General features: G+C 40.4%; 1 protein-coding gene across 2 annotated transcripts; it reads right to left on the reverse strand.

Annotated features, from left to right (window-relative positions):
• Positions 1–720: 720 nt before the first annotated feature.
• On the reverse strand, positions 721–4,491 carry LOC110609290 (F-box/kelch-repeat protein SKIP6). 2 transcript variants are annotated; one of them, XM_021748764.2, is made up of 2 exons: positions 3,147–4,491; positions 721–1,073 (listed from the first exon to the last, which is right to left on the reverse strand). In XM_021748764.2, the coding sequence occupies exon 1, from the start codon at positions 4,320–4,322 to the stop codon at positions 3,168–3,170; it is 1,155 nt and encodes a 384-aa protein (XP_021604456.1). In that variant the 5' UTR covers positions 4,323–4,491; the 3' UTR covers positions 721–1,073; positions 3,147–3,167. The 2 variants fall into 2 exon arrangements, with proteins under 2 accessions (XP_021604456.1, XP_021604455.1); XM_021748763.2 differs by having other exon boundaries at positions 721–1,058; positions 3,147–4,488.
• Positions 4,492–23,972: the final 19,481 nt, after the last annotated feature.

The raw sequence follows: 23,972 nt of genomic DNA on the forward strand, positions 1-23,972 counted from the left end.
ATTCATTATCAAGAGGTAGATATACCTACCTATTAACTCTTATTAGAGATGGGACATTTGCTTTAAATATAAAAATTCTATTGCACTTTAAAAATATAGTAAAATTAATTTTAAAAAATTAATAAATTAAAAAAAATACACTATTACACTTTAAAAATATTTAAAGGGTAGTTGCAGTAGAGTCTCAATTTACATTGATCCAAAAAAATAATTTTTTAACTTTTATTTTTAATTACCTAAAAAGGCAGAAAGCCCAAGTTTTTTAAAAGGAACAAGTATTGACAGTAACTTCTTCAGCCCAGAGGACCAAAAGGACAAAAATGTGAATTCTTGGAACTTGTAATAAACTTACCATCTGCAGGATTCAATTTGTGGAGCTCACTCATGAATAAGCAACAAGGAATATACAAAACTGACAATTCTAAAAGGGTAATACCATGTTGTTTAGCAACTGGCATTATAGAATTGTTTTTCTTCTTCCAATTAACAAGGGATAAGAGCTTCTGGCAAGGAAAAAAAAATCTCACTGCAAATAATTTCACCAATCAAGAATTTCGTAAAAATTTAATACAATTACTTTCTTTTCCAATAATTTTTTTATTTAAAATGGAAGAATTATTTTTTTTACTAAAAACAATTTAGTTCTAAAAAATGTAGAAATCTTATATGATTCTACCAAAATTCATTTTTCTTCCAAAATGAATCATGTAGGAGAATATGTTTCACCAAAGAATTCATTATAAAACTGGCAAGGGCTTTTTGCCTTGGAGCACTACTACAAACAATAACGAAATAACAACAAAACACAAATGCTAATTGCATGGGCAGCAGGCACCAAAAAGGATCATTACTTTAGTAATTCCTATTATTTTGATATTCAAGTAACTCCAATTCAACTGCCCTGAATATTTGGAACCTTCACATGGCCATAGTAGTCTCCTGATTACATGCCAGCTTGAGACTATACATGGAGATTAGGCTCAAACTTCTTCATGGCTCCCTTGCCGAGACTCCAACACCTCCTCTCAAGGCAAGATTGAAGGGATGTCAAGTTTCTCCTGCATCACATGTCACTTTTAACAACTTAATGTTTCCTACGTAATTTCAGATAAACCAAAAAATATTTAAGGAAAAAAACCATAAGAGCTTCAGAATCAGAAAAGTACAGATAGTGCCAATTAGTACATATGCAGCTAGCCTACCTCCTATATAGATTTTAAGTGCTAGGCTATTCATTCCCATGATAATTCCTATTACCTTAAGAAGTTAAACCTACAATGAAGTTCATAGGGCACAACTAGAATTGGGTTTTCTAGACAAGTTGAATAAGAGAGGTATTCTGAGTTGCAAAATTAAAGGCTTCATAGACTTGCAAAATTAAAGGAAAAAACAAAAGGTATTGGTCTTGGAATCAAACTACAGATGGTAAACAGATGCATTTCAACTTTACTCTCAGATGGAAGTCAGCAAAGGCATGAAATAGAAAGATGGAGATTATAATAATAAATTTTATGAGGAATTTCCCAAACAAACTCAAATTACACTATGAGGATCTCATTATCATGCTTGAGCTATGAAAAACATAGAAATAACGACCCGGGTCTATAGTTCTTCTGAGTTCTGAGCAATGTCCAACTGAATGACTCAAGAAATAGGACCCCTACCATTTATGGCGTTGAGTTAAACAAGAGTTGATGTAGGTTATGCTTGCCAATACAGAACAACTGGGGAGAGTTGCTAACTTATAAGCACTAGGCCATTTAAGCTAATCCAAAACAAAAGCAGAGATGCCTGCCTCAGAACACATCTTTGAAATAAAATGTAAAATAGTTTTAAATGAGAGTGATAAGGGGAAGGCTCAAGTTGAGCCAGGAAGGGAGCTGAAATTGAATCAGCAATGAAACCAGGGACAACTAACAAGGGATGGTTACTATATTCCATAAGAAATAAGGAGATTCCAGAAGGAAGACAGTAGTTATCCAGCCAGGCAATCCATTAGAAAATTGACAGCAGACGAGCATGTGGGAAGAGAGAAACAGAAGCTAAAGAAGAGGAATAAAATTAAGTAGGAGGGCATGCTCTTGTAGTCTTTCTTATTTGATTTTCCAGTTGACAAGTGCTTAGGGACTGTATTTCTTCTCGGGAGAAGATCTCCTGGTACTCTAGTCAATATTACTTAGTTTTAGTTTGACAGAATTCCTTTCGTCATTACTTGTAATCCTGAGGTTCCATTGATACATATTTCCTTTGCTCTCTGCCCTCTCTCTCTGTAACTTTGGCAGTGGTGTTACTTATCACAAGGCCAGGTTCTTTCCTCTAGCAGAGGCTATTTACTTAATAGAAGAGATAGTAAAACAAGTAAATTCCTTACTTATTAGGTGTTTTGGCTCAAACGGAGGCAATGTATTACAACTAGAACTCACAAACCAAAGAACTAACATAAACATGAAATTATTTTGCACCTTCCAACTGTACCGCAAAGCTGGCAGTTAGCTTGTCCTTCTTTATGGAATTTACTGTTTTACCATTACAACATGTAAATGGGTAGAAACATCATACTCTACTTGTGCTCTGAACTCAAATAAGATCAAGGATCTAGTTGACTATTAAATGATTAAGGACTTGAAATACTAATGACTTAAGGACTTGCTTAATGTTTGTTAGAACCTACTGCTTTCATTATTTCAATCTAAAGTCCTCACCGTCCCCCAATTCTTCTGCCAAACATTTCTTCCTTGGGAATCTTTCATTGTTAAGATGTGAATCCTACATTGCCCCCTTTGTCCTTAGCACTAACTGAGGCAACAGTTCATTTTACAAAAGGCACAAAAGATATCAATATCAGCTCATGTGCATATAATTGGCATTACATGCACTAATAACGCTTTGGTCTAGTAGTAAGACTAGCTAAAGGTCGAGTTCCCATGTTCAAATCCCACCAATATCGGGTTGGTTATACTTACATATGATCATATGGCATAAGAAGCATTAAGCAGCTAACTATTCAACTCCTAAAGAAGTTCATTATTAACGAATTAGAACTAGAAAATTAATCATGAATTCATGATCAAGCACAATACTTTCAGGAACCATAGAAACCAGAAAACAACAAGAAATCAATAAGCAAAATAAGTAGAAAAACATACATGACTTGTTCCATCAGATCCTCACAGTGTAACTGCCAAGCAATGAACAATGGAGGAACCAATTGGAACCTTGTAAACAACATCACACCATTTGATATTGCCCCACAGTTCCTCCTCTCCCTTCTTCTCCACCTCAATTTCAGCACACCAAATCTCCATTTCCTTTCCCTTTCCCTTCCCATTCTCATTCCCAATTTGAATCCCACTTCCACTCCCTCTCTTCTCCCAAACTACCACCAGCTTCCCACCAACATTTGCCATTGTTGCCCCAGCCAAGAACCTTGGCAACTCCTTATCCACCCCTCTCAACTCCTTCCAAAAACCCTTTTCCACATCGAAACCCCTAATATTTCCCAAGAAATCGTAACAATACAAAACCTCATCCACCACACACGCCCTCCCTCTCCATCCCAAATCCAATTCAATCCCTACGCTATCCCATTTCTTAGTTCTTGGCTCGTAAATCACCCCGTTCCTGTCCGCCATTGCATAGATTCTGTTATTTATCACAACACTGGCGTGCATCCATTTCTCCCGCAATAAATTATCTTGCGCGCTATCCACTGAATCCCAAATTCTAGTCTTTGGATCGAAAACCTCCGCCCAATACTTCGACCGGGCCCAAGTATCCACAACGCAACCGCCGATGACGTAGATTTTGTCTTCCACCACGCCAGCGGCGGCGAACTCGCGGGAAATTCTCATGTTGGGAATGGATTCCCAGGTGTGGAAGCGGCAGTCCAGAGCCCATACGTGGGAGGACGGGATGTCCTTCAGGCAGCCGCCGATTACGTAGATCTTGGGGCCCACAGAAACCAGAGCAGAGCCAACTAAAGTAGAAGGGGTAGCTGAGAGTGGGACCAGGAAATTTGGAGGTTTTGTGGGGTTCGGAAAGTTGTCATAGAGTGTGAACCAGTGCAGGGAGCTTGTGGTGGAGATGCGTATACAGAGATAGAGAAAAGATTGGGAGCAGTGAAGGAGAGAGCGGGTGGTGTAGAGGATAGAGGAGGAGAAGACAGAGCGGAAAGGCTTGGAGACTAGGGAAAGGAGAGGATAGAGAGACCGAGGTAGCCTAGCTAGGATATTTAAAGCGATGTCGTTTGGAAGTGAAGGGATTAGAATTGGCTGCTCAGGCGCCTGTGAATCAGAGGTTGTTGCTGTGGCGGTGGCGGACATGAGTGAATCTGGAGGAGTCGCAACAAGCGTATGCCTAAGAATGGTAGTTGGGACATAAAACGAGCTTCGCCCGTTCGTCAGGTGGGATGGTCGCTGGGATAGGGGAGCACTTGGTCCAATGGAACCGAACTTAAAAAACCGTACTTATTAAAGGGCTCAGGAAGATAGCACGGCAAATACATATATATATATACACTTGAACATCTAAACTATTTGAGTAATTTGAATTTTGCTTATGACATGACTATATTAAATTCTTGATCTATCATACACTTAAATAATTTAAAATCATTATACTTAAATATAAAATTATATGGTAGTTGACTCGCGGTTGTCGAAACCGATAAAAAATAACATTTTCAGTTATCAATAATATTACTACTGCACATAGTGGTAAATGATCGAATCCACAGAGAATTGAAAATTTTTCTATTTTTCTTAACAAGACCAAGATAATTAACTGAATGAGAACTGAAAGTAATTAACTGAAAGCAAAATAAAAATAAAGTGCAATAAAAGTAAAAAGAGGGTTTTGAGATTGATTCAGTTGAGCTAATTAAGAAAGCAATAAAAGAAACGAATAGTAAAAATAAAGAGAAATCAAATATGAGAAAGGTCTAGTTGAAGAGTTGGATCCACTTCAGTTGTTTGGATTGATCATTGAAACTTATATTCTTGTGATTGATTTAATAGATTAGTTATAGAGATGGAAGACACTTCTCACCACCATGTCTCTCTTTATGATTAAACCAATTAGGGAACGTCCTCTAATTAATTACTAATTAACAAATTGCCAAGGAACGTCCTTGGACTTTAGGCATCAAAACAATTGTTAATTGCATTAAGAGATAGAGAGATCCAATCCTAGTTACTCAAACGCATGAGATGTTGCTAGATCATACAATTTCCTTAGTTTTTACACCAAGCATTCTTCTGTTTGAACAATCCAAGCAATTACGGACTTAAAATTATCCAAACTAACAGTATATTACCTTGCAATCAAGAATCAATTGGCCACATTGATCAAAATAACAAAGCAATAATGGAATCAAGCATGAAATTGTATAAATATTGAACAAACCAAAGACAAACAGTTTATGTTCAGATCTCACAATCCATTAAACAACTTTAGTTTCAACCAATCTTCAACTAGAAAAAAAGGTTTCAGCCACTCATGACTAAAACAAAAACCAAAAATAAAGAAAGGAAGAAGAGAGAGATGGTGTCATTTGCAATCCTGTAGGTGTGTCCAAGGGAGAGTTGAAAGGGCATGGGGAGGCTCCTTATGTGTCTTTTTATAGTTGAAAGTGTTGCCCTAGGTCATACTTACTGCCCAAGATGCTGAAAAGGAAAGAATCGCGTTGCAAATTATTCAGAAGGAAAGAGGCACGCGGCATGCTCTTCAGAAGGAAGGTGTGCGCGCGGCAAGGCTTTAAAAGGCAAGAGTGTGCTGTCCAAGACTTTATTTGCTGCCCAAGTGTCTTCAAGATGCTACCCAAGAGGTACTTGCTGCCCAAGTTGTGTCTCGAAAGGAAAGAATCGCGTTGCAAGCTCTTTAGAAGGAAGGAGGCGCGCGGATGCTCTTCAGAGGGAAGGTAGGCGCGCGGCATGCATGTGCAGAAGGGAAAGTGAATCTATCCAGTCTTTCCATTTTAGATGGAGCCTTCGTTTGAATTTTGAATGCTGAACGCAGAAGAGGCAAGTGCGTCTTCATGAAATCTTGCTACCTAAATAGGAAGATATGACTGCTGCAGTGTGTGCACATCTTTGAACAATGAAAGAAAGATCTGCATTTTGAATTTCAAATAGTCTTATGACTGAGCTTTCCTTATTTGCTTTTGCTTCTGCACTTTCCTTATTTGAAAACTTTCCTTTTCTAAAAATTTTCCTTATTTGAAAACTTCCCTTTTTTGGACTTTTCATATTTGGCACTTTTTGGCAGTTTTAAGAGCATTTTTTTCAGATTGTCTCTTTACACCTAATATCTGCAAAACATGATTAAAACCATAAAATTAAGCAGAAAAGATGTAAATAAACATCAAGAACATAATGATAAAATGGACTAAAATATACTCTATCAAATACCCCCTATCAAATACCCCCACACTTAGCTTTTTGCTTGTTCTCAAGCAAATAAACATTGTCAAACAAGCTTTCTTTTCTACTCGATCCTTATTTCCACTTAAGCTCTTACTCAAGACACCTATTTTGAATCATTGCAGTGAAGAATATATGTACGAAGAATATATGTATGAAGATTACTTACCTTCTTTCCTTGTTTCCCTTTACTTACCATGGCTAGGATTTGTTTTACTCAAAAGAGATATTATACATGCACATGTTCTGTTCAGTTAAGTCTTTTTCTAGCTTTCAGAGTGATTTGCCCTTACCTTGAAGTACTAAATTCAGCCTTTTGCACTTAAGTTTTGCTTGAAAAAGTCACCAACCTTTTGACGTGAAGGTACATATTGGTGATACCCACCCCCAGTTACTCAGTTGGTCATCTGTCCAAGTGGCTACTAGTTCTGTTCATAGTCTTTCAACCATTGGAACAGTTTTCAATTGTGCTTATGAAGTCTAAGCCTTTGCTGAATTTCTTTGATCAATGCATTGGACAAATCAATACCAATTGCTAAATCAAGTCATGTTAAGTTCATTCACACAAATTTCAATTCATTCTCTCTAATGAGTGTCATCAATATATTTTTCACCGTGGCAAGCTCAAAGATTCAATTCAAAAGGCAATTCTCAAACATGAATATAACTCACTGCAATTGATTCAACTTAAGTTTAAAGAGTCATCACATCAATAGGGTCATGGAAAGAAAGCTCATCTAACATAGTCTATCAGTTTGAGTGAAGTAAAACGGATCACAAAAAGGAAGAAGACTGTGGCTAAAAATGCGAAAAAAAAAGAAAAAAAATCACACTGAGAATGAGAACAAAAACAGAAAGAAAAAAATTCAAACTGTGGCTATTCAAACTAAAACTGAAAGCAAAAATAACTGAAAATAAAAGTTTCAGAGATATGCATCCCCACACCAAAATCATGCATTGTCTTCAATGTATAGGAAATATAAAAATGCAAAAGAAAACTAAGTACTCCCCTGGGTGTGGTGTGCATGGTGCAATCCACTTGATCAAGGCTCAAGTAATTGGGGAAGGGAAAAGAGTCCCAACTGAATTGAGTAGAAAGTGTAGCACTCCTTTTGATTTGGTTATAACCCATCCTACTTTTTCCATGTACTCATGAAGTAACATGATTAGCTTCTTCTCTTTCAGATGAGGTGTGCCTCTAGCTCTCATGTTTGCATTCTTGAGATGATTGGGCAACATTTTGAACTCCAATTCATGTTTCTCTATGGCTAGCTGCAATTTATTATTGAATTTAGGCAAAATAAACTCTACCTTATTCGGAGGTTTGGGCAAGCATTGATCCGCATGGTCCTTTGGTTTAGGTGCTTGGAATACCATTTGTTCCTTGTGAGCATGGGCTGTTTGCGTTGGATCTATGACTGAATTGGTTTCAGTTGCTCCTTCTGTGCAAGATCTGACTGAAAGGGGAGCTGAAGAGGACCGATCTGCGATTGAAGCTGAAAGGACGCACCTGAAAGGTTTTCAGATACTCCTTCTTACGCAAGCTTGGTCTGCAATGGAAGGCTAGAAGGAGTTTCATGTGATGGAAGCTGAAGAGGTGCGACTGGAAGTGTTGCAGGATTGTCCTATGCAAGGCCTTTCTGCGAACTTATCTGAAGAGGTGCAATTGAGCTTTCTTCAGCTTGTGCAAGGTTGATCTGCGCACCAAGCTGAAGTGGTGCGGTCTGCTTCTGTTATTCTGCGCATGGTTGCAATCCATCTGTTGGATTCAACAGTCAGTTTCTTTTAGTTCTGGCTCTTTCTGGCTCTTTTCCCTGCGAAGATCATTGTTCAAAATTTCATCTTGATTCATATAAAAAACATCTTTTCTCAAATAATCAATGATATCTAAACTATCAACAGGTTCTGTTTGACCAATTTGTTTGGACAAACAGTATTCTGGTTGTTTCTCTTTAGTAGCTTGTTCTTGTACTTGCGAACTTTCATCATCTGTCTCATCATCTTGAAACTCTTCCTCTCTTCTTAACATGGTTGCACTTACAATTTGTCTAGGATCCACCTCTGTTTGCAATGGCAACTCCCACTGAGATTCAAGCTTGCTCATTGAGGTGGCCATTTGATTTGCTTGCTGTTGGAGACTTTGCAAAATTTTTATTACCTCATCAAGACTAGTATTGGAACTTGGAGGTACTGGTTGGGCTTGATATCCTTGATAATTTTGGTAGTTGTTAGCCCCTGCATAACTGAAGTCTGGATAGGCTCCCCAATCTAGATTGTATGTGTTATAGTATGGATCATGTCTTGGCTGTCCATAGAATCCTCCAAATCCATGCACTTGTTGGTCATACGCATAAAGTGTAGGACATTGATTAGTTGGGTGTCCCACATATGAACAGATCCTACATGGCCTTGGTGGCTGAAATTGTTGAATTCGACCTACGACACAACTTTTCACAACAGAGATAAGTTCAGAAATTTGAGAAGAGATAGTATATGTACTTACCTCATCCATGAATCAATTCTGCGGTGGCAGGCTCTTAAGAGGTAGATTCTGCGGTGACTTGCTTCCCAAGTTGACTGATTGTGCGCTCAAATTTTTTTTTTCTTTTTTTTTTTTGGATCTTAAGGCAGAGTGTCCTTGAGTGCAGATCAAGTTATGAAAGAAAAACATATTAGTTGAGTCAATTCCCCGGCAACGGCGCCAATTTTTTACTCGCGATTGTCAAAGCCGGTAAAAAATAACCTTTTCGGTTATCAATAATATTACTACTGTAGATAGTGGTAAAGGATCGAATCCACAGAGAATTGAAAACTTTTCTATTTTTCTTAACAAGACCAAGAGAATTAACTGAATGAGAACTGAAAGCAATTAACTGAAAGCAAAATAAAAATAAAGTGCAATAAAAGTAAAAAGGGGGGTTTTGAGATTGATTCAGTTAAGCTAATTAAGAAAGCAATAAAAGAAGCGAATAGTAAAAATAAAGAGAAATCAAATATGAGAAATGTCTAGTTGAAGAGTTGGATCCACTTCAGTTGTTTGGATTGATCATTGAAACTTATGTTCTTGTGATTGATTCAATAGATTAGTTATGGAGATGGAAGACGCTTCTCACCACCATGTCTCTCCTTATGATTAAACCAATTAGGGAACGTCTTCTAATTAATTACTAATTAACAAATTGCCAAGGAACGTCCTTGGGTCTTAGGCATCAAAACAATTGTTAATTGCATGAAGAGATAGAGAGATCCAATCCTAGTTACTCAAACGCATGAGATGTTGCTAGATCATACAATTTTCTTAGTTTTTACACCAAACATTCTTCTGTTTGAACAATCCAAGCAATTACGGACTTAAAATTATCCAAACTAACAGTATATTACCTTGCAATCAAGAATCAATTGGCCACATTGATCAAAATAACAAAGAAATAATGGAATCAAGCATGAAATTGTATAAATATTGAACAAACCAAAGACAAACAGTTTATGTTCAGATCTCACAATCCATTAACCAACTTTAGTTTCAACCAATCTTCAACTAGAAAAAAAGGTTTTAGCCACTCATGGTTGAAACAAAAACCAAAAATAAAGAAAGGAAGAAGAAGAGATGGTGTCACTTGCAATTCCGTAGGTGTGTCCAAGGGAGAGTTGAAAAGGCATGGGGAGGCTCCTTATGTGTCTTTTTATAGTTGAAAGTGTTACCCTAGGTTATACTTGCTACCCAAGTAGTTGAGAGGCTTCCCAAGGTGCTGAAAAGGAAAGAATCGCGTTGCAAATTATTTAGAAGGAAAGAGGCGCGCGGCATGCTCTTCAGAAGGAAGGTGTGCGCGCGGCAAGGCTTCAAAAGGCAAGAGTGTGCTGTCCAAGACTTTACTTGCTGCCCAAGTGTCTTCAAGATGCTGCCCAAGAGGTACTTGCTGCCCAAGTTGTGTCTCGAAAGGAAAGAATCGCGTTGCAAGCTCTTCAGAAGGAAGGAGGCGCGCGGATGCTCTTCAGAGGGAAGGTAGGCGCGCGGCATGCATGTGCAGAAGGAAAAGTGAATCTATCCAGTCTTTCCATTTTTGATGGAGCCTTCGTTTGAATTTTGGATGCTGAACGCAGATGAGGCAAGTGCGTCTTCATGAAATCTTGCTGCCTAAATAGGAAGATATGACTTCTGCAGTGTGTGCGCATCTTTGAACAATGAAAGAAAGATCTGCATTTTGAATTTCAAAGAGTCTTCTGACTGAGCTTTCCTTGTTTGCTTTTGCTTCTGCACTTTCCTTATTTGAAAACTTTCCTTTTCTGAAAACTTTCCTTTTCTGAAAACTTTCCTTATTTGAAAACTTTACTTTTTTGGCACTTTCCATATTTGGCAGTTTTTGACAGTTTTAAGAGCATTTTCTCTAGATTGTCTCTTTACACCTAATATTTGCAAAACATGATTAAAATCACAAAATTAAGCAGAAAAGATATAAATAAACATCAAGAACATAATGATAAAATGGACTAAAATATGCTCTATCAGTAGTATAGCGCGTTCATTCACACAATCAAAAAAGAGTGAATTGCTTTTACAATGATAATATGGCCCATGCAACGGCTATTTTATATTTTACCTCAAAAACGAGTATCATTCTTTTCCATTTGAAGTTTATCTTCAACCTCCAGAATATTGCTCTTCCTTTTATTCTTCATTTGCAGTACTTCAAAACTCTTTTAATCTCTTTTCTTTTGTATCTTCTTTTTTTTTTTTTGTTAAATAAGATTACTAATTTTGTTGTTAGTCTCTTTTAATTTTACATTGATGAAATTTATTTGAAAGCCTAAATTCATATAAATTTGGGGAATTTGCTATTTTAACAGAAATAAATGGAGTAAAGTCCAATTACTTCTTTATATCTGGTATGCCAATGTGGAGAACCAGCGAAACTGAAAATTTCTTGGATGAGAATGAATTCAGGAAGGAGTTTTTTTTGTTGTAAACACTATAGGGTGAGTCAATCGATATAATTCTTTGATTCTTTTTTTTTTATGTATTTTACTTGTTTTGACTTTTATTAATCGTGAAACTTGTGTACATTGATAAATTTTTATAAATATAAATATATTTTTTTGTGAAAAGTGTTGTGGCATGTGGATATTTCTCTTAGTATGATCCTCCTGTACCTGAGCATCTGAAGTCTGTGATTTTAGGTCTACTGTCAAGAGTTAAGTAACATGAAGGTGCAAGAAACAAAAGGGCAGGAGGTTAAGAAGATTGGCCAAATTTTTTTGGTTTGCAACATGAATGATTATTGTATTGGTAGCTTGGATGTTGTGTGCCTAATTAGTCAAATATGTGTGAAATAGGTAATGTGTAAGTAGACAATAATTCTAATTATTTTGGCAGGTTTGATTTTAATCATATGCCGCAAAAATATATTTTGTGTAATTAGATAGACATATTACAGGTGGCTTTAGGTTGATTCCATTGAATTGTCTTGTAAATTTAAGTTGTTTCTAATGAAATCCAACAAAATCAACAATGGGAGGATAAGAACTCACCTTTGCTCGAAAATGGAGAGAGAAACTCTCCCATTTTCGGACTGGAGGCCTCTTATAGATGGCTGGCCAGACCACCTTCGGGGCCGAAAGGAGAGCTCCCGCGACAGCACCATGTTCGGCGGCCGAACATAAGGTTTGGCACCCGAACCTGGGTTTTCCTTTCAAAACATTTTTCTTTCTTTAAAAAAAAAAAAATTTTCTAACGCAAAACCAATAGTAAAACCATAAAATTCATTTTGTGAAAAACTTATTTTACCCTTCTAAGAGGTTCCAGCATCCGAGATTTCGGATTCCAATGGGAATTCCGTCAGAAGGTTAGAATTCCGACGCTGGAGTCTAGCCGGATATTACATTCTTCCCCCCTTAAGAACATTCGTCCCCGAATGTTCAACAAGCAAACATAAACATCAAGAAAACACATAAAACATAAAACACTTATCTTAAAAGATATAGGGGTATTGCTGGAGCATAGACTCCCGGGTCTCCCAGGTGCACTCTTCCTGTTGTGGTGATTCCAAAGGACTTTCACCATCGCGATTTCCTTGTTCCTCAACTTTCTTATTTGCGATTCTATGATCCGCACTGGCTGCTCAATATAGGTGAGATCTCCTAGGATCTCTACATTAGGTTCATTAAGAACCTTGCCCGGATCTGATACGAACTTTCGTAACACGGAAACATGGAAAATCGGATGGATTCTCTCTATAGAAGCAGGTAAATCTAACTTGTAAGATACATTCCCAATCTTTTGAAAAATTTCAAAAGGGTTCGGTGTACCTTGGAGCTAGTTTACCTTTCTTCCCAAAATGAATCACCCCCTTCATAGGAGACACCTTAAGCAATACCATATCTCCCTCCTGGAAAGCTACATGCTTCCTGCGGACATCTGCATAGCTCTTCTGCCGACTCACAGCAGTTCTGATTCTTTCTCTAATAATAGGCACTACCCTGCTGGTGATTTCTACTAACTCTGACCCTGCCAAGGCCCTTTCTCCTACTTCCTCCCAGTAGACGGGTGACCTGCACTTCCTCCCATATAGAGCTTCATAAGGAGCCATCCCAATACTAGCATGATAACTGCTATTGTAGGCAAACTCCACCAATGGTAGATATTGCCTCCAAGAATCGCCAAAATCTAGCACACACATTCTTAACATATCTTCTATCGTTTGGATGGTCCTTTCTGACTGTCCGTCAGTCTATGGAAGAAAGGCAGTGCTAAAGTCCAACCTCGTGCCCATAGCGTTTTGCAGACTCTGCCAAAATCTTGAAGTAAACTGGGGTCCCCTATCTAACTGATAGCGGTTGTCGAAGCTGTAAAAAATAAACCTATTAAGCAATCAATAATTAACTTGTGATAGTGGTAATAGGGTCGAACCACAGGGATTTGACACTACGGATTTTTCTAATAATGACTTGGACAAGTAAATAACAAGTAATTAAAAGAGAGGGGTTTTGTTTTGATGATTAAAACTAAATAGCAAGAGAAAGCAATAACATAAAAAGATGAGAATTTCAATAGGAAAAGGATTCTAGTTGAAGCGTGGGTGAATTTCAGTTTGTTTAGAATTGATCATTGACTTTTTGATACTCTAATTTATTTCAATAAGTTAGTTTAGAATGTGGAAGACGCTTCTCACAATCCAAATTCCTCAGTTTTAGTTTAATTAGGAAACGTTCGCTAATCGAATCTAGCTAACCAGTTGCCAAGGAACGTCCTTGGGGCTTTTAGCATCGAACAACTGTTAACTGCATTAGGACTTAGAAAAACCCAACTCTAACCTTACCAACCGCGTGGTCAAGTTTAGATTATGCAACTTACTACACTTGTGATTAAATAACCTAAGCAATTACGGACCTAAATTATTCAAACAATATATTACTTAAGCAATTAAAAGCAACATGCCTTAATTGATTTTAAAAGCAAAGCAATAATTATAGAAAGATCAAGTTGCATAAATATTGAAAATAAACAAGAGTTTGATAATGGAGTATTAAATCTCCCAATTCATCACAAATCTGAAATTTCCAACTTCAACTAGAAAAGAGAATTGTTTAGCCATTCATGGTGGACAAAATCACAAAAGAAAAGAAGGAAGAAAAGCTGCTGTGCTTCTGCAGAATTTCCGAAGGTGGAGAGAGATGATGAGAGATGATCTGCTGGTCTAGATACTGTCCTCTTTATAGGTGGAGAGTCCAAATTCAATTAGGATTAGGAGATACCAATTTTGACTTGGTCTTTGTGGTCTTTAATTCCTCTTTTGTCTTTGAATTTTATTGTGGATGGAATTCCTTTGGTGAAAGATATTCCCGTGGCTCTTGGGACTGGTCTGGTGGTGTTTGAAATGGATTTGGATTTCTTTGCTTTTGAATTTCAATTTTCTGCACTTTTTTTGCTTCTGCTGTCTCTCTGCGTCAATGTGATTTGGGCGGGTGATTTGGGCAGATCACTTGCCCAAATCGTTTCTGTGTGTTGCCTCCAGATTTTTGCCTTAGCTTTCTGCTTCTGATTTCTACGGGTGATTTGGCCAAATCACTTTGACCCAATCACTTTTCCAGCTTTTTCTGCACTTTTTCTCAAACTTTCCATTTTCTTCTTTTTCTACAAAAACATAACAAAAACATAAGTTAAGTTAGAAAAATGTGTAATTAAACAGTAATAAAGATAATAAAAATGGGGCTAAATTATGTTTGATCAAATACCCCTACACCTAGCTTTTTGCTTGTCCTCAAGCAACAAATAACTTAGTCAATTAAGCTCCTTTTTCTTTTGAGCCTAAGTACCACTTAATCAGCCCCCCTAGACTCCCAAATTGAAGTATTACAGTATAGAGTACATGCACTAAGGTTGTTCTCTCTTTTCCTTGTTTCCTTTCACCTACCATGGCCAAGAGAAAGGTTTTTGGTTCCATCATGCTTATTCTTTTGTTTTAAGCTTGATGCAACCCTCTAAGAGTAACATGCCCTTCTTTTTAGACACATTTTTTATTCAGCAGCACTTTTTCTTTATTCTTGCCTGAAAAAGTCACCAACCTTTTTACGCGAAGGTGCATATTGGTGATACCCACCCCCAGTTACTCAGTTAGTCACTTGTTCAAGTGGCTACTAGCTCTGTTCATAGCTCATTTGACCATTGGAACAGGTTTATGATTTGTGCTTTGTGCTGGTTTTCTTTTTCTTTTCTTTTCATAACAGTTTGGGCAAATCAGCTCATAGGGAGTTACACTAACTTTTTATTTGCATGCATTTATATTTTTATTTTTCTTGACCATAGCAAATTTAAGGATTCAATTTAAGAAAAGAACTTTTCAAAGTGAAGGTAGCACACTGTGATTGATTCAATTTAGGTTTAAAGGGGTAGAAAATTAATGGGGTCATGAGATAGGAAGCTTTTTTTTTAACCTTGTTATCTATGCTGAGTAGAGCAAAAGTTAAGACAAAATTCTGTGTGTGTAGAAAGTGAAAAATTTATGCAAAAGAAAAAAATGTGTGAAAGGGAAAAAATTTTGATGTGTGTTAAAGGGTAAAACTAATGCAAAAAGAAGCAAAAAGAATGCAAAAGAAAACAAAGGATGGTGCAAACAGTGCAAAATATTCTCCAAGTACCCCCACACCTATTGCAGACATTGTCCTCAATGTTAAATATATAAATAAAAATCAAGAGGGAAAGGGACTTCCTGGCCTGTGGGTGATTTGGTCAGTGATTTGGGTAAATCACTCGGACAAATCACTGTCTGTCTTGGTCTGCACGCAGAAAGTGGTTCACCAGCAGTTGCAACAGTTGCTCCATATGATGTATTCTGTCCTCAATTCTGCTGAGACGAGCCTCTACTGTCTGGTTTGGGGCTACGCCTTCAGGGGCCTGGTTTGCTTCCTGCTGGGGTGCCACTGGAGGTGGTTCATCGGCTGGGGGTGCCTGTTCTATTTCCCCTGCTGTCCCATCTGCTGGGGCAGGCTGCTGGTATACTGGGTAAGGGTGGCCTTCTTCTTCCTGAATACACGCTCATGGCGTGGTGTTAAAGGTCCTGCAGGTGAAAGAGAAAAAATGTTCCCCACTTTGCAAAGCAACCCCATATCATCTAAAGATCGAAGGTCCAAGGGGGTTAGTTTGTTGGTGGGGGTGAGGTCAGTGTGGTCTGGGTGCAATAATTTCAGGTTCATTGCGATGGCAGTGATCAAATGGCCCAGAATTAGGGGGCGGTGGTACTGGATGGTGCTGGATAATTGGGTTGCAACCCAGTAACCCAGGTGGATTTTCTGGTGAGTGTGCATGCACCACAGAATGTACAGCTCTGTTCTGGTCAGGATGTTGGGTGTATCCTTCCTCCTAGAAAATGTGTAGGCCAAGAACCTATGAATGTATTTTAGGCTGGGATTTTTCAGGTAGAGGTCCTTGGACCTGGTGGGCAAGTAAGTGTCAGGGGGGTTATCACACAACTCCAAATAGGTATTGGTGCGATTGAATTTAGCAAGAAAATCCCAGATGGAGTCAGGGCATTCATAGCCCATGGCAATGCCAAACTCCTGCAGGGACAAGCGAAAGCGCTATCCCAATAGCCTGAACCCAATAACATCTGGTGTGTGCAGGTTGTGCATGGCTGGTCTATCAAAGTAGAAAGTGGTGAAGAACTCATGTGTGAGCTCAGTGAAGGAGGGAAAGTGAAGGAAGAAGAATTTGTCCCAACCAATTGCAGAGATAAGGGAACGTACCTAGTCTTGGAGTCTCAATGCTTCAAGAGTGCCATGGTGTATGTACTTACCTGGATGGTACGGCAGGGAAGAGACTTTGTCTAGCCTGGCTCGTTCAGATGCCTTGTTGAAAGTCAAGACTTGAGTGATGTGATCCGGGTGGGTTGGTTTGGGCAAATCACTGGATAGATGGTCTTCTTCATAGCTGTAATACCCGGCTAGACTCCGACATCGAAATTCCTACCGTCCGGTGGGATTTGGATATCGGAAACCTCTAGAAGGGTAAAAACATATTTTTATGAAATGTTTTCACGTTTTTAATGGTTTTAAGTATGAAATTTAATGAGTTTTTGCATGAAAAAGTCTTTGGAGGAAAACCCAGGTTCGGCCGCCGAACATGCATGCGTTTTGGAGGCACGTTAGGCCCCCGAAAGCATGAGCGAGGGAAGTCCAGGTTCGGCCGCCGAAAGTCAAGTTCGGCCGCCGAACATGGCATGCATGCGGAGGCACTTTCGGCCCCCGAACGTGGCCTGGCCAGCCACCTATAAATGGGGCACTTAGCCGAAATGGACGACCTTTCTCCCATTTTCGGCCACAGCTAGCTTCCGACCTCCCTCTCCCCAAATCTTGTGTTCTTTCTTCAGATCTCCTCCATTTTTCTTGAGTTTTAACCTCACATTGCAAGTTTTGAGCTTTTAAGACAAGTTTTGGAGCTTTGGGAACTCAGGAGCTCATTTGCTTGGGTCTCCGAGTTTAGGTCATCTCTCTCTCGATCTTCAAGAGGTAAGAGCCGATCTTAAGCTCATAGTATGTTTTAAATAAGTTTTATGAAGTTTTATGGGGTAGAAATGCATGTTTAAGTTAGTTGAGCTATGTTAGGTTTTATGTGATTTTTGAACAATGTGGCATGTTTGAGTATGTTTGAAGTGTTATAGTTGGGGTATATGTTTGTTTGAGGCCCCTAGGAGCTTGTATGCATGTTTTGGTTGAGTGGTATGCATGATTTGAGCTTGGGAGGCGAAATGTGCATAAGAGAGCTGAGTTTCTGCCATTCGGGAGAAGCTCAGGTTCGGCCGCCGAAGGGACTTTCGGCCGCCGAACCCCCTTGTGAAGGCAGCATTCGGCTGCCGAAGCTTGCCCCCGAAAGAGGACTTTCGAATCTGTCTGGGACTTTCGGCCGCCGAAGGTGCCGCCGAAAGTGCCTAACTTTCGGCTCTGGAGGGACTTTCGGCCGCCGAACCTGCCGCCGAAAGTGCCCTGTTCAGCCATTTCATGCATGTTCTTCTATGATTATTTCATGATGTTTTAGGGGGTTTTTGGGGAGTTGTTTATGAGTTGTTTAGAGTATGTTTGGTACCTCACTGGAGTCCACCTGTGTAGGATCGGACCCGAGGAACCAAGGTGTTTAGCAGTGTCAGCCATTTCAGAATCGGTACAGAGCTAGTCTCAGGTGAGTGGAACTGAACCTTATGTTTTAAAATAAATCAAATGTTAAGCATGTTCATGCATCATAAAATGCCATGATATGTAGTAGGTTGTATTGCATTAGTATTCACGAATATGATGCATTGCATAATATGTTGTTGATATGGATGAATCTTGAATGATCCTTTAGCCCTCAATACGATATGATATGATATGATATGCCATGGTATGATATGAGATAGAAAGACCAGGTCGCCCCTGGCACTATGTTATGTAAGCGAACACTAGGTGAGGCCTAATCGCCCCTGGTGTAGTTGGACATGTTATGATATGAGTTAAGTAAGCGAATACTAGGTGTGGCCTCATCGCCCCTGGTATAGTTGGACGTATTACGACACGTAGAGGGCTATGGGTGACAAATTCATCCTTGATGTGATATGTTTGTGAAGTGATGCATTCCATGATAGCATATGTTAAAATGAACTGTTTTCTTTTTGGTTTCTGCTCACTGGGCTTTATAGCTCACCCCTCTCCCCTAACCCCAGTTTTGCAGGGCCAGTGGTAGTCCAGGAAGTCAACAGGATATGGCTATGGTTGTGTTATGTAATAGAATAGTAGTGGACATGATGTAATGTAAATTTATGTAAGGATGTTAAAGAGTTGTACTGAAAAATGATGTTTTGTAATATGTTCAGAGTTATAGTATTGTGCTTGGCCCGAGTTGGATAATCCCTTTGTACATGAGTTCTATTTTTATGCTTATGTATGTATTGAACCGAGTTTGACATAAGGTATGCTGACCCTAGGGGTTCTATGAGTTCAGTCATAGTGCATACATAGGTCAAGCTGGTTAAAGGTAAAGTTTTTTTTTTTTTATTTTTTATAAAATGTTGTTCATGTTTGGGATTATACTGACTGTACAGGATGCAGAGTAGGCTTGCTACGGGTCCCGGCGGCCTTATGCCGATCTGGATCCTAGCGCCGGTAGCAGTCCGATTTTCGGGTCGTTACAGAATGGTATCAGAGCCCTAGGTTCACATGGTCGGACCTATAGTGTGTCGGGCTCATAGAGGTTATAGAAGGGTAAGCACAATAGGAAAGATCATGTCCACTAGGATAGGATGTGGAGTCCTGTCTTGTATGATGATGTGGAATGCCATGATGATGGGCATGTGCATTAATGTTATGCTATGTATGTGATACATGTGAGGTAGGTTCATGTGTTTCCACATGAACCGTATGATGCTAATGTTTATGTGTTGTGTTATGCTTTCAGAAGTTAAGATGAGAGGAACTCGTCGATCTGCTAGATTGACTGGAGCTCCGCCAGAGAATGAGGGCATGGATGCCCATTCCTCTGCTCTACAGAGGGCAAGATCTTGTAGGACGATCAGGGAAAGTACAGCAAGGGACCCTAGAAGGTCTTTTGATGTAAGTCGGAGGAGATCAGTTCATGAAGTTATGTCAGCGGATGTGATGGAAACAGAGGAGGATAATCAGAGAAGAGATAGTAGTTTGGGCATGAGTATGTCAGTAGAGGATATGGGAGAGTCCCAAGGAGGCACTCAAGCCTCGGGCTTTGTTCCACCACAGTACCCACCCTACCCGCAAGGGCCAGGGTATCCGATGGGAGGTACATCGGATTTCTTTAGCCATAACCCATATCCCACCTTTATGCCCTATCCTCCCTTTTACCCACAGTACCCCATGTTTCCATCCTCACCCTTTTTCCCAGGTCCAGCAAACCCTAACCCAGGGAATGCTGCACCTCCTCCACCACCAGCAGAACCAATAGTCCCTGATGTCTAGATACCCAAACCTGGTTCATCAGTTGGGGGTAAAGTAAAAATGACAGGTTACCTAAAGTTGGATGCCCCCAAGTTTGAATCAGGAGATGACCCTTTTGAGTACCTCAAAACGGTGAAGATGATAACTGATGAGTTGGGAGCAAGTGACAGTAGAGCCATTCAGATGGCAGGGTTCACATTGAAATGCAAGAAGGCAAGAGAATGGTTCAAAAACTATGTGAACCCAAGGTTGGAAGGCTTATCCTGGGAGCAGTTTGCCAATGAGTTTGCAGGATGGGCATTTCCAGATAGTTCCAGAGAATTGAAGATGATCGAGTTCGAGCAGCTAAGACAGTCGGAAGAGATGAGCGTAGATGAGTTTACAGACAGGTTCCTGGAGCTGTTACCGTTTGCAGGACAAGGTCTTGACACAGACCTGAAGAGGTCTAGAAGATATGTTATGAAACTTCACTCCAGGTATTCCTCGTTGGTTCAATCAGCAGAAAGGGAGAGCTTCCATGCTATAGTGGATATGGCACGGAGAATGGAGGCTAGTGCCATCATCCGAGGGACAGTTAAGCAGTCTGTGGCACAGTCTTTGGGTCTCCAAATCCCGGGGACAAATGATGTTAATCTCTCCCCTCTGAGCGAGGCTGTCACAAAGAGTAAGAAGGGAGGCAGAGGCCTCAGGAGATCGAAGAAGATCAAGTTCTGGGATCAGATAAAGTCTGGTCTGGGTTTAGGTGATGGTTCGAGCTCTAGTTCGGGTAGCTCCAGATGTACGAGGTGCGGTAGGCCGCACAAGGGAGTCTGTTTGGTGGGGACAACGGCATGTTTCAGGTGCGGACAGGAGGGGCACATGGCACGTGAGTGTTCCACCGCGACCTTGGTGACACAGTCCCAGCAGACAACTTCAGGTAGAATGGCTCAACCAGGAGCTCCAGCCATGGCACAGGGCAGAGGCAGAGGAAGAGGGATAGCTCCTTCTTCGACAGGTTTTCCAAGTGAAGGTCCATCAACTCCAGCATGGATCTTCGCTATGACCCAGCAGGAGGCTAACACATCGAACCCGATGGGATCAGGTAATCTCACTCTGGTATGTTCTGATGTGTATGTTTTGTGAACCCTGATGTTTCTCTTTCTTTGTCTGCTTGTGAGCCCTTGTGAGGTTGGGTTGATAGCTTATGGGTTAGAGTGTCCCCTTGGGGTCAGTGCACCCAAGTGTGATCCATCTGTGGCAAAGTCAGTCTGCCGGTATAGTCAGAGTATGTGTTGTGAGTAGATGCCTTCCAGCTGACCTAGCGGTTCTAGATTTGACTGTTTGACGTCATTCTAGGGTTGGATTGGTTCTTCTACTAGTGGTACTACCTAGTCGGCAGAGACAAGGTAGTCAGGTTCAGAGGTCAGGATGGATCAGAGGTAGTCCTTAGAGGGGACAGAATAGGGATACCTAGAGGTTCAGTATCAACCCTATAGGCTCGTAGGTTGTACAGGAAAAAGTTGTCAGGGGTTCTAGCTCTTCAGAGAGAGTATAGCAGTCAGGTCAGGAAGCCCGCCTCAGTGCCTATTGTTAGAAAGTTTAGATGTTTCCCCAGATGAGTTCCCAGGACTACCACCTGTCAGGGAGATAGAGTTTAAAAATAGAAGTAATGCATGGAATTGGACCAGTCTCTATCCCCCCCCACAGGATGGTATCAACAGAGTTAAAAGAGTTATAAGGATCAGTTGTAAGAGTTGGTAGTTAAGGGTTTCCATCTGACTGAGCACTTCACCTTGGGGTGTTCCAGTGTTGTCATGAGGATGAAGGATGGATCCCTAGGACTTTGTGTCGACTACAAGTCGTTGAACGAAGTCACTACCCAGGACAAGTGTTTGTTACCTTGGATCGATGATCTATTTGAAATCAGCTACCAGGAGCTGGTTGCCTTTCCAAGATAGATCTGAAATCCAAGTACCATCAGTTAAGATCAAGGAAGAAGATGTACTGAGAATAGTGTTTAGGACCAGATATGGGCACTATGAGTTCCTAGGAATGTCGTTCGGATTAATGAACACCCCTACAACATTCATGGATCTCATAAGCAGAGTTTTAGTCGGTTTCTGGATCACTCCGTTATTGTCTTCATTGACGGTACCTCGGTGAGTTCCAGAAATGCAGAAGGGTACGCCCATTATCTGAAGTCAGGATTGCAGATCTTGAGAGAACATGGCTTGGATGCCCAGTTCTCCAAATGTGAGTTCCGGTCAAGGAGCATACCTTTCTTAGGTCATGGTATGTCGGGGAAAAGAGAAAGGTGAAGTAGACTTGAGAAAGTTGAAGTTGTAGCTAACTAGCCCAAGCCCCTTGTAGTGACTAAGATCAAGAGCTTTTTGGGTTGGGCAGGTTACCTAATGGAGGTTCATCTAGAACTTCTCTAGAGTTGCCGCTCCTATGGCCAGATGGATCAAGAAGAACCAGAGGGTGTGTGGTATACTCAGATTGAAGAGGGCTTTGAAAAGCCAAAGGAAAGGTTGATGTCAGCACCAGTGGTGGCTCTGTCCGCCAGTAATGAAGATGTCACAGTGTTCTGTGATACGTTCCGAGTGGAACTAGATTGTGTGTTAATGTAAAGAGGCAGGATGATTGCTTATGCTTCTAGGTAGTTGGAGAAGCATGAGTTGAATCATCTTACACATGATCTAGAGATGGCAATGGAAGTCCTTACACTCAAGATGTGGAGGCGATACCTGTATAAGGCGTGATAGTAGATCCTTACAGATCGGAAGAGCTTGCAATACATCTTGAGTCAAGGGAGAAGGACATGAGGTATAAGAGATGGGTAAAAACTGCGTAGTGGTTATGACTTCAAGGTTTAGCATCCTTCGGCTGAGGCAGATATTTTTGATAGATGTCCTCAACCGAAAACCACTTGACAGCTTATCCCATCCCTTAGTATAGTAAGAAGAAGGCCAGTAGTCAAAGATGAGAAGAATCAGAACTGCTGTGAGTCAGCAGGAGAATCATGAAGTTGTCCACAAGAGGCATGTAGAGTACCAGAAGAGAGAAGAGTTTTGTCAGAGTGTGCAGCGGAAGCATGTTGAGGTTCTCGAGGAAGTTGAGGTTGCTGGAGGTGTCTCCTAAAGAGAGGGTGATTCGTTATGGGCAAAAAGGGTAAATTAACTCTCTAATACATTGGACCCTTGAAATCCTGCAGAGGATTGGGAATGTATCCCACGAGTTAGATTTACCTACTTCAATGGAAGAGATCCATCCATTTTTCCATGTTTCCACGGTATATGAGTTGTGTCGGGTCCGAGTGAGGTTCTTGAAGGAACCAGAGGTGGAGATCGCAGAGGATCTCACCTATGCTGAGCAGCTAGTACAGACCGCAGACACGCAAGTTAGAAAGTGTGGAAACAAGGAAATTCCGATGGTGAAAGTCCCTTAGAATCACCTTAGATGATAAGTACACCAGGGAGACCGAGAGTTCATACTCCAGTGACACCGTGTTTCTTTTTAGATTAGAACTTATGTGTTGTTATGATTGTATGTTATGTTTTATGTTATGCATGTCCTAGTTGAGGAACATTCGGGGACGAATGTTCTTAAGGGGGGGAGAATGTAATACCCGGCTAGACTCCGACATCGAAATTCCTACCGTCCGGTGGGATTTGGATATCGGAAACCTCTAGAAGGGTAAAAGCATGTTTTTATGAAATGTTTTCACGTTTTTAATGGTTTTAAGTATGAAATTTAATGAGTTTTTGCATGAAAAAGTCTTTGGAGGAAAACCCAGGTTCGGCCGCCGAAAGTCAAGTTCGGCCGCCGAACATGCATGCGTTTTGGAGGCACGTTAGGCCCCCGAAAGCATGAGCGAGGGAAGTCCAAGTTCGGCCGCCGAAAGTCAAGTTCGGCCGCCGAACATGGCATGCATGCGGAGGCACTTTCGGCCCCCGAACGTGGCCTGGCCAGCCACCTATAAATGGGGCACTTAGCCGAAATGGACGAGCTTTCTCCCATTTTCGGCCACAGCTAGCTTCCGACCTCCCTCTCCCCAAATCTTGTGTTCTTTCTTCAGATCTCCTCCATTTTTCTTGAGTTTTAACCTCACATTGCAAGTTTTGAGCTTTTAAGACAAGTTTTGGA

Source organism: Manihot esculenta, chromosome 13 (genome assembly GCF_001659605.2).
Source record: "Manihot esculenta cultivar AM560-2 chromosome 13, M.esculenta_v8, whole genome shotgun sequence".
NCBI lineage: Eukaryota > Viridiplantae > Streptophyta > Magnoliopsida > Malpighiales > Euphorbiaceae > Manihot > Manihot esculenta.

Excerpts from the sequence above, each read along its gene's own strand:
- LOC110609290 (XM_021748764.2), bottom strand. The coding sequence starts at position 4,322 with ATGTCCGCCACCGCCACAGCAACAACCTCTGATTCACAGGCGCCTGAG.